At 59.5% G+C, this 10,205-nt stretch overlaps 1 protein-coding gene across 2 annotated transcripts; it reads left to right on the forward strand.

Moving 5' to 3' along the window:
- The first annotated feature begins 3,234 nt into the window (after nt 1-3,234).
- LOC123351629 (phospholipase A2 inhibitor and Ly6/PLAUR domain-containing protein-like) lies at nt 3,235-9,290 on the forward strand. 2 transcript variants are annotated; one of them, XM_044991112.1, is made up of 6 exons: nt 3,235-3,411; nt 4,425-4,541; nt 6,365-6,472; nt 7,101-7,256; nt 7,696-7,839; nt 8,745-9,290. In XM_044991112.1, exons 2-6 carry the CDS (start codon nt 4,478-4,480, stop codon nt 8,900-8,902), a joined length of 630 nt encoding a protein of 209 aa, XP_044847047.1. In that variant the 5' UTR covers nt 3,235-3,411; nt 4,425-4,477; the 3' UTR covers nt 8,903-9,290. The 2 variants fall into 2 exon arrangements, with proteins under 2 accessions (XP_044847047.1, XP_044847049.1); XM_044991114.1 differs by having other exon boundaries at nt 3,236-3,375.
- Nucleotides 9,291-10,205: the final 915 nt, after the last annotated feature.

A 10,205-nucleotide genomic window follows, 5' to 3' on the forward strand; every position in this document is an offset into this window, starting at 1 on the left:
ACCACCAGCCTTTCAGGGGCAACAGTGGAGCAGCCAGACGGCGCTGAGGGATCCACACTCCCGAGGACGACCCAGGAACTGGATCCGATGGAGACGCCTCAGGGGGAGCACGGAGACGGGGGGGCTGCTTGACTCAGCTCACAGCAAAAGCTCTTTCCAGCCAGCTGGAGGAACCTGTAACGGGGGCGGGGGCGGGGAAGGGACGTTCTCCCCTGTCCCCCCTCCCCCCACAACCCAACCCCTGGGCACACGGCTGGAGGACTGTGGTGCGGCTTTGCCGCGGTTGGTCTCTCAGCGGGGCCGTGGGGTATCCCACCACCTGGCTCTAGTCCCCCGGCCGTCGGCTCTGCGGTCGGGGGCAGTAACGCAACTCGGTTAGGGGCTCAGGCCGTTGCAGCGGGGGCTGAGTCCATAGTTCCCATAGCAGCCCAGGCCCTCGGTCAGGGCGGGGCAGCAGCAAACAGGCAGGGGCTGAGTCAGCAGTTACTTAACAGGAGATCCCAGCCTCTCCAGGCCGGGGGGGGGGAGATGCCACCCAAGGAGTGGGGTGGCAGGGGGGCCGCAGGCCCCTCCCTCTCCATTGCGTCCCAGCCTGGGGCCCTGGCAGCGGCAGAGACTCGCTGCGTCAGTGGGGATCCCGGCCGCAACACACTGACATGGGCTCTGTTGTTCAAATGTTGTTCTAATGAAGTCCAGCAGAGCGGACGTGACAGGATCCACTGACTCAAAGGCAGCCTTGAGATCAGCATACGCTACGTCCAGAGGTTTCCAGAACTCGCAATGTATCTCCAACAACAAGCGAAGGGCCAACATGGCGTCTAACGTGGCCCTGTTCCTCGTACAGCCTGACGGTTGGGGACGACGCGTCCGATGTAGCAAAGGCTCCAGGCGTGCCGGCAAAACATGCGCAAACACCTTCCCTGGGACGGGGAGCAAGGTGATCGGCCGGTAGCTCTTACACTCACTGCGCGGTCCCTTGCCCTTACGGAGCGAGATCACAATTCCGTCCTTCCAGGCGGTTGGCAGGGCCCCACTTCTCCACACCAGCCGAAAGCTGGCCAGAAGTGATTCTGCTACAGGAGCAATAGCACATTTTAGCAGCTCTGAGGGGATGCCGTCGGCACCGGCTCTGTCCGTTTTTCAGTGTAGAGATGGTGCACTTCATTTCATCCAACGCCGGTGCATCAGTACAAATGTCTGGAGCCGGAACCCCAGTGACAGGCAGATCATCCAGCTCTGAACAAGCGGCTGCTGGAGGACGGTTCAGGACACTGTGATAATGTTCCACCCAGCGTGAGAGAATGAGATTTCCATGGACGGCCTTGGCTGTCGTTCAGGAAGCAAAACACAAAATTCTGCATATTTTATTTGTCAAAGTAACACAATAGAATCATGGCAGTGTCAATGATTTCGATCATTTATTTCAAAATATCTGCCAGCAAGTCTGTCCCTAACAATTCTGACCAAAACAAAAACCCGATTCTGGTAAAAAAAAAAAATTTTTTTGACAAATAGATTCCTTATGAGGCATTTTAACACTTTGAACAGACCTGGGCATCTATTGTGACTAAACCACAGAGCGAGGGGTTTAAACGAGGGAAGCAAGTTCCTGGTTTACCCCTGGGAAGAAGGAGGGTGGCTGGGAGGTTGGGTGCTCCCCTCCCCCCAAACCATCCCAAATCTCCTGTGAAAAGAGAAGAGCCCAGAAGATGCTGTCCCGGTAATTCCACGCAGCGGGGCTGATTTTCTAATCTGCCGGGGGGGGGGCTCAACCCTGAGTTTCAGCCCCTGGCCCCGCCCCCACTGCACCCTTTCCCCGAAGCCCCCACCCTACCCCGCCCCTCCTCTTCCCACCCGCATTCTGCCACCTCCCCTGAGCATGGCCTGCCCTCACTCCTCCCCCCACCCAGCGCCTCCTGCTCGCCTATAAGATATATATATATATATGCATTAGCCTGCTAAACCCAGGGATGTGAGTTCAATCCCTGAGGGGGCCATTTGGAGCAAAAATCTGTCTGGGGATTGGTCCTGCTTTGGGCAGGGGGTTGGACTAGATACCTCCTGAGGTCCCTTCTGACCCTGAGATTCCATGATTCTATGATACGCAAGCAAGCAGGCTAATCCTATAGCCTACAGGGGCCCATTCCTCCGTGTAAATCAGGAGTCACCCCACTGGGGCCCGTTCCCCCTGGTGTAAATCAGGAATCACCCCACTGGGGCCCATCCCCCCTGGTGTAAATCAGGAGTCACCCCACTGGGGCCCGTTCCCCCTGGTGTAAATCAGGAATCACCCCACTGGGGCCCGTTCCCCCTGGTGTAAATCAGGAGTCACCCCACTGGGGCCCGTTCCCCCTGGTGTAAATCAGGAATCACCCCACTGGGGCCCATCCCCCCTGGTGTAAATCAGGAGTCACCCCACTGGGGCCCGTTCCCCCTTGTGTAAATCAGGAATCACCCCACTGGGGCCCATTCCCCTGGTGTAAATCAGGAGTCACCCCACTGGGGCCCGTTCCCCCTGGTGTAAATCAGGAATCACCCCACTGGGGCCCGTCCCCCCTGGTGTAAATCAGGAGTCACCCCACTGGGGCCCGTTCCCCCTGGTGTAAATCAGGAATCACCCCACTGGGGCCTGTTCCCCTGTGTAAATCAGAAGTCACCCCCCTGGGGCCCATTCTCCCCCCCCATGTAAATCAGGAGTCACCCCTCTGGGGCCCATTCTGCTCTCACTGCTCCCAGGGTAAATCAGGAGTCACTGCACTGGAGTCGGTGAGGTGGCTTCTGTTACCAGATGCAAATCTGGCCCCTGGCAGCCAGCTCTGTGGGCCGCCCTTCAGTAGGGAGAGGGGCGAGCCGGGGAGAAGTGCCCTGGTCGGGCGCCGCACCATCGATTTAAGCAGCCCGCCCCTGAATAGGGGCAGTTTTGCAAACAATCAGGTGCATAAGCCACTGCCAACTATTGAGGGACTGTCAATTATTTTCCTTCTTGCCAGGAATAGTTAGTTAGTAGATTTTGGTAGTGACTTGGGTTAGCTACGGCAACGCTGGAAGGGAGCATGAGGGGTGAACCAGACACCCTGTGTCTGCGCCCTTCTCCTGATGTGTGGGGTTGGATGTCTGTGAAAACCAGGCGTCTGGAAACATTTCTGCCTGCCAGATGGACAGCTGGAAACCGCATCACCACATCCTGTTTTGACATTTGTGTCAGGTTTCCTTTTGTTCAGCAGTTGAGTCCATTCGATCGGCTCTGCCCCACGGCTGATAGACCCGGCTGTGTGACTTTGGGGTATAAAAGGGGATTTGTGGGTGTGGGTCAAGCGGGTCGTGTCGTGGCCACACTGCGATCTCCAGCCCTGGCTGGCCACCGGAAATCTGCAGGTGACTCACGCGAATACCGCTCCAGCCTCCTGCAGGGTAATGCTCAGTTTGGGGTGTCTGGGTGGGCTTGAGGAAAGGTGCTCGGCGGGGGTGCTAGAGACGAGGAAAGTGAAGGCATGAAGGGAAAGCAGGTGCTTTCAGTTGGTTCGTGTCAGCCGTAGCAGACGGAAGCGCTGCGTCTCCCTTGGTGTCCTGAGACCACCTCATGGAGCGTAACATTACCGAGAGCTCGGGAATCGGGGAACCCCACCCCCTCGCGTGCCTGGTCACCAGCTAATTCCAGGGGAAGAGCCACAAACCCACTCCCGAACCCTCCACAGCCTCGGGGGAGAATTCCCTCACCGGCCACAGGCCCTGGCTCTTATGCCAGTCCCTGCCCCTGCTCCTGATGGAGCTGGATGAAACCCAGTGCTCAGGGCAGGAGACAGCCACATGCCAGGTACCAGGGCGTCTCTCGAGCTGGGCAGCATGGGAGGGGCCTGGCTCTGGGAATTCCCTCACTCCATGGCTGGGCTCAGCGGGTGAGATGGGTAACCCTGCCCGGAGCACTCCCCAGAGACAGCTGCACAATGCTGGGTTCCCCTACAGAATATCAGGGCTTCCTAATGCAGGGGGTAATCCCAGAGCTGGGGGGAGAACCCAGGAGTCCTTGCTCCCAGCACCCCCGCTCTAACCACTACACTCCCCTCCCAGGGCCAGGGAGAGAACCCACGAGTCCTGGGTCCCAGCCCCCCCTGCTCTGACCACTAGACACCACTCCCCTCCTGGAGCTGGGGAGAGAACCCAGGAGTCCTGGCTCGCAGCCCCCCTGCTCTAACCACTAGACCCCGCTCCCCTCCCAGAGCTGGGGAGAGAACCCAGGCATCCTGGCTCACAGCCCCCCCCCCCCCGCTCTAACCACCAGACCCTGCTCCCCTCCCAGAGCCGGGGAGAGAACCCAGGCATCCTGGCTCCCAGCCCCCCCCTGCTCTAACCACTAGGCCCCACTCTCCTCCCAGAGCTGGGGCCAGAAAAGCAGACTCTGCCCTGTGGTGTTTCCTGTGTTCCAGGCTAGGCGGCTCCATCGTGGCTCTGAGACCAGCCCCCCGCCCTCTCCAGACCCATGGAACTTCGTCTCATCTTCTGCCTCCTCTGGGCTCTGCCAGCTACAGCTAATGCTGTGTCACGTGAGTTTCTTGGGAGCTAATGGGTTAGAGGAGGGGAGCTAGGAGCCAGGACTCTGGGTTCTAGCCCAGCTCGAGGAGAGGGAGTGGGGTATAATGGGATCCGTCCCCAGCTTTGTGAGTGAGCAAGTCCCTGCTTGGTGCCTCAGTTTCCCCCACCGCTCTGTCTGTCTGACCGTTAACTCTTTCTCACGGTGGGTCTGTGCAGTGCCTGGCATGGAGGGGGGCCCAATCTCAGGCACGGTTGGTGCAGTGCCTGTGGGGCAATCTCAGACGGGGTCTGTGCAGCTCTTAGGAAAGCATCACGTGGATTGTTCCCCTGAGAAAATCCCCATGGGAAACGTTCCCATTTTCCAGCCAGGGACCTGCTGGAAAAGGTGCAGAGAAGGGCAACAAAAATGATTCAGGGTTTGGAACGGCTTCCGCCGGAGGAGAGATTAATAAGGCTGGGACCGTTCAGCTTGGAAAAGAGGTGACTGAGGGGGGAGATGGTAGCAGGGTGAGCACCCGCTCCAGCCGGGAAGGGGTTGGAAATGCCCTGCAGAGCACTGGCGCTGGGGAAGGGAGCAAGGCCCCGGCTGATGGGGGGAAGTGGCTGCAGCTGGGGCCACGCCCCAAACAGACCAACCCGGCATTATAAGAAGGCCAGGGCAGGCAGGAGCTCAGGACTCTCTCTCTGCTGGTAGAGGGAGAGGGGCCTGGCTGCAGGGAGTGAGCAGGGTCCTGGGAGTGGAGCAGGGCTGGGGGAAGGCTGCGGAGCTGGGGAGCTCTGGCCTAGGAAAGCCCCAGGCTGCGGCCTAGCACAAGGCCAATAGTTACTGGGGTTGCAGGGGGCAGCCCAGGGATAGGTCCAACCCCCCCCTTGCCGGTGATGAGGGGCCAACACTGCCGTCTGCCCCGGGGAGTGGGGCTATATGGGGACTGGCAGTAGCTGTACACTGAGGTGAGGTGGGGCTAGTGGGTGGGGGTTCCCCTGGGTGAGGAGACCCAGAGTGTGGGGGTACTGCCAGGGGAGCAGCAGCCCAGAGAAAGGGGCACTGGGGTCCTAGGAGGGACACGGGGGGGTCAGCAAGAAGGCGGATCACCAGCCTGCAGGGGGCGCTGCAGGATGCTGGAAGAGCCAATTCCCATGGACGACCAGCAGGAGGCGCCGCAGGGGAGAGTCCACTCCCTTACAGGGCTATAAAATCATGAGTGGTGCGGAGAAAGGAAACACGGAAGTGCTATTTACTCCTTCTCATAACACAAGAACTAGGGGGTCACCAAATGAAATTAACAGGCAGCAGGTTTAAAACAACCACAGGAAAGTATTTTTTCACACAACGCACAGTCAACCCGTGGAACTCCCTGCCAGGGGATGTTGTGAAGGCCAAGACTATAACCGGGTTCAAAAGGGAGCTAGATAAGTTCAGGGAGGGCAGGTCCATCAATGGCTAGTAGCCAGGCTGGGCAGGGAGGGTGTCCCTGGCCTCTGTTTGCCAGCAGCTGGGAATGGGCGACAGGGGATGGGTCACTTGGTTATTCCCTGTTCTGTTCATCCCCTCGGGGGCACCTGGCACTGGCCACTGTCGGCAGACAGGACACTGGGCTGGATGGACCTTTAGTCTGACCCAGTCTGGCCGTTCTTATGTTCTCTGCCCCTGAAATAACTTGCAGGGCAGCCAGCCGAGCCAAAACGTTCACTGGGGGCCTGAGAACCCGGCTCAGGGGAGCTGAGCCACCCCGGAGGTCAGAAAACGACCTGGTGAGCCAGTAAATAGTGGCCAAGGAGCGGACAAAGAATCGTTTGCCAGAACTCAGGAGGAATTCTTCTCTGGTTTTCGTAGTGTGGCCTTCCAGCTGTTACCAGGGCGTCCCTGGGAAAAGCAGCGTAGCCAGGAGATGTAATCGGGATGAGAATTCTTGCCTCACTGTTCAGGAAGAGAACACCCTCGGTACGTGCCGTGACGCAGAGCAAGGCGCAGGCTCTCTAGGCCACGCATCCTGAATCAGCAGATAAAATCAAAATCGCAGCTTTCAGCTAAAAGAAAACAGCAGGTCCCAGGCCATTACGGTCAGTGTGAGCTATGCGGCGATGCTGCCTGAGTCTGCCGAGAGCCTGAGCCCACTGATGGGAGGGGGGAGCTGCCCTGAATGTGACCGATGCTGCCTGGGTCTGCCGAGAGCCTGAGCCGATTGCCAGAATGAGAGAAAACTGCCCTAGGCATCTCAATAGGGTCTTAACTCCCAGCTCCCTGGCCCTGGGTGGGGGGGACCTTATGAACCCTCCTTGCCCCAGCCAGGGGGCTCTGCATGAGGGGCAGAGCACAACAGGCCTGCCCTCCCTCCCCCAAAGCAGAGAGCCCCAACTGCCAGGTTAAGGCCTTTGGGATCCCACCACTGCCACCAGTTTGAACCCACCCTCACTCCGGGTAGGGGGGGCCTGGGTCAAACACTGAGGCAGAGCCATGTGGGGCAGGGGGGTGGCCTTAATATGACTGTAGGGAGCTGGCGGGAGGTTGGGGATTCAGGGAGCTACCTCACTTTCACCCCTTGACAGCCGTTCCTTCCCCTCCCCACCAGGGGGCGTGGTGAACACGGGCGTCCTCCAGGCATGTGGCAACAACATGCGTAGCCTGGTGGGCAACCTGGACTTCGAGTTTGGGGGTGGGGTCTACGTGAGGATCCTCTCTCTCATCTGCGGACACACCGACTGCAACACGGGGGAGATGAAGGAACGTACGTACCCGGCCTGCGCCCGCCCCCACCCTGGCACCTCTCACCTGCCCTTTCCCTCCACTGCCCTGCACCCTTGGGGATCAGGGACCCATTGCACCGGGCGCTGCCCAGCCCCTCCCCCCCCGACTGAGATCAGGGCCCCCCATCATGTCGGGCACTGCCCAGACACACGAGGAGACACAGCTCCTGTCCCAATGAGCTTCCAATCTGAATGGACCCAGGCAGGATCATTCTCACCATCTTCCCATTGGGGAAACTGAGGCCCAGAAACGTCCAAGCTCCCCTGGCCTGTCAGCGGCAGAGTTGGGAGGAAGAGAACCCAGGCGTCCTGACACCAGCCCTGTGCCTTCACTGCAGCCCACCTGCCCTGCAAACGCCGAGACACAAGAAGCTGCTTCCTGCTTCAGCCCCGATTCTGATTCCCCCCCTTTGTCCACAGGCCCCAAAATCAGCACCGTGCCCAATGGGAGACAGTGCCCGTCGTGCTTTGCCCCAGGATCCCACCTCTGCCTCCACAACGTCACCCTGCACTGCCAGGGGGCCGCCAACCAGTGTGTCGACGTCGTGGGGACGCTGTCAGAGAGTGAGTTCCCCATCGGCCCCCCCAGGCCAAACCCGCCCGGGAGACACCCGGGCCTGCCAGTGGGCACTGGACCAATCCTCCCCCCCGAGCGGGGCAGGCTGCAGGGCGCGTGGGCGGGGCTGGGGCGAGAAAGGGCCTGTGGTCAAAATCTGGAGGCGAAAAAGGGGTCCAGTGGGTGGATGGCTCAGAACTACCGGTACTTCATCTTCTCCTTCCCATCTTCCCCCTCAGATCCTTCGCTTCATCCTTCGGGGTCACTTGCCTCGTCAAGTATCAGAGGGGTAGCCGTGTTAGTCTGGTTCTGTAAAAGCAGCAAAGAATCCTGTGGCACCTTATAGACTAACAGACGTTTTGCAGCATGAGCTTTCGTGGGTGAATACCCACTTCTTCAGATGCAAGACTTGCATCTGAAGAAGTGGGTATTCACCCACGAAAGCTCATGCTGCAAAACGTCTGTTAGTCTATAAGGTGCCACAGGATTCTTTGCTGCTTGCACTTGCCTCGTCGTCCTTCGTCTGCTCGCTGGCTGTTCTCTCCTTTTTCAGTTCCCCTCTTTCCTTGTTTCCTTCTCTTCGCTTTTCTCTTCCCGTCTTTCCTTGGTTGATTCTCTCTTTCTTTTTCTTTTTCTTCTGTCCGTCTCTTTCCTCTTGTTTTTCCTTCCTGTCCGTCTCCTCCTCCGTCCCCCTTCCTGACTCCCCCCTTTGGGAGCCCCCCCCACTCTTTCCTGGGGCTTTTCCAAATGGCCCCAGGCCGACCAGAATTGTCTCCTCCTCTCCTCGTCCTCGCCCCGGCCGGCCTTGGATCTCCAGCGCCTGGCACAATGGGGCCACAGGCTCTGTCCCCCCCATGCCAGGGGCTCTGTGCGCCCCCCCAGGCTGGATAATAACGACAATTTCTCTGGGCAGACGGCGTCGAAATCCCTTTCGCAGCCAGAGGCTGCGCCACCCAGGATGTGGCCAAGATCAAAGCCGGGGACGTCCTGATGTCGGGCGTATTCACCTATCGGATCAAGAGCATCCAGTTAAACCCGGCCCCCAGAACGGAGACCATGGATGACTTCTGACACCTGCTGAGCTCCATCCCGCTGGCACACCCCTGCTTCGAGCTATACCCCCAGGCCTCTCCGTGGCTGCCCCCCCAGTGGTCCCTCAGTTCCCTCCCCCCGGGGGGAGATAACGGTGCCGTGCAAGGCCCAAGCCAGAGACCCATTATGGGCTTTGCACTGAGTGTGACGGGCTTAAAAACAGGCCTGAGTATTAGAGACCCATTAGCAGCTTCCCCTCAGCGTGTGCACCCAGGAGAAGGTCCTGGCTCTCAGCTATGTTTGTTCTAACCACTAGTCCCCACTCCCCTCCAAGAGCCAGGGACAGAGCCCAGGCATCCTGCCACCCCTCTACCCTCTGTTCTCACCTTTCGTATTTCCGCACACCAAGGCACTCAATAAAGCTGCATCCTACATCCAAATTCCCGGCAGAGCATGTGTCTGTACCGCTGGCCCTGTCCACGCTGGACCCAGGAGTCCTGGCCCCCGCCTCCTCCCAGAGACTAACAGAGACTCACGTCAAAGGAGGCTCTTGCCGAGGGCGGCTCTGCACTAAACACCTGGCTGCATCGCTCCGGGGTGTGAAACAGCCGCACGCTGGGAGCCGTAAGGAAGCCGATGTAGCCCTGGTGTAGCCGGCGCTGGGTCGACGCGGGGAAATCAGACGTCCCAGCTCCCACCTCTCGGGGAGATGGACTGACTCTGGATGGGAACACTCCACCCCTTCGTGTAGGTCGTGTCTCCCATAGGCATCGACTTCCTCTGTACCCGGGGGGGGGGTGCTCAACCCCTCCTAGGCCCTGCCCCCACTCCACCCCTTCCTCCAAGCTCCCTCCCCTGAGTGCGCCCCGGCCCTGCTCCTCCCCCTCCCTCCCTGCACCCCCTGAACAGCTGTTCCACGGTCTGCAGGAGGCGCTGCAGGAGGGGGAGGAGCTGATCCGTGGGGCTGGCAGTGGAGGAGATGCCTTGGGGGGAGGGGAGGAGTGAGGGGGATTTTGCTGCTGGGTGCTAAGCACCCGCTAATTTTTTCCCATGGGCGTTCCAGGGCTGGAGCACCCACGAAGTCGGCGGCTATAGCGTCTACCCTGAAGCGCTACAGTGGCCACATTTCAAGTGGACACTAGGGTGGCCAGGTGCCTGGTTTTCAACCGGAAAGTTCAGTCCTGTTGAAAAGGGGACCTGACGCTGTCAGATCCACTGACCAGACACCCAAAGTCTGGTTACTGCAGGTGGGGGAGGCAGGGAGGTGCTGGGTCATCAGCCAGCGCTCCCTCCTACCAGTGTCAGGCGGCTGCAACTCCCAGCCCCACAGGTGAGTCCCTCC

The sequence above is a fragment of the Mauremys mutica genome, chromosome 17 (assembly GCF_020497125.1).
Source record: "Mauremys mutica isolate MM-2020 ecotype Southern chromosome 17, ASM2049712v1, whole genome shotgun sequence".
NCBI classification, from domain to species: domain Eukaryota; kingdom Metazoa; phylum Chordata; order Testudines; family Geoemydidae; genus Mauremys; species Mauremys mutica.

Bases quoted from the DNA above. Each gene is read 5' to 3' on its own strand.
- LOC123351629 (XM_044991112.1), top strand. From the start codon at position 4,478: ATGGAACTTCGTCTCATCTTCTGCCTCCTCTGGGCTCTGCCAGCTACA. The intron at 4,542-6,364 runs GTGAGTTTCTTG...TGGTTTTCGTAG, and splicing joins TACAGCTAATGCTGTGTCAC to TGTGGCCTTCCAGCTGTTAC. The intron at 7,840-8,744 runs GTGAGTTCCCCA...TTCTCTGGGCAG, and splicing joins CGTGGGGACGCTGTCAGAGA to ACGGCGTCGAAATCCCTTTC.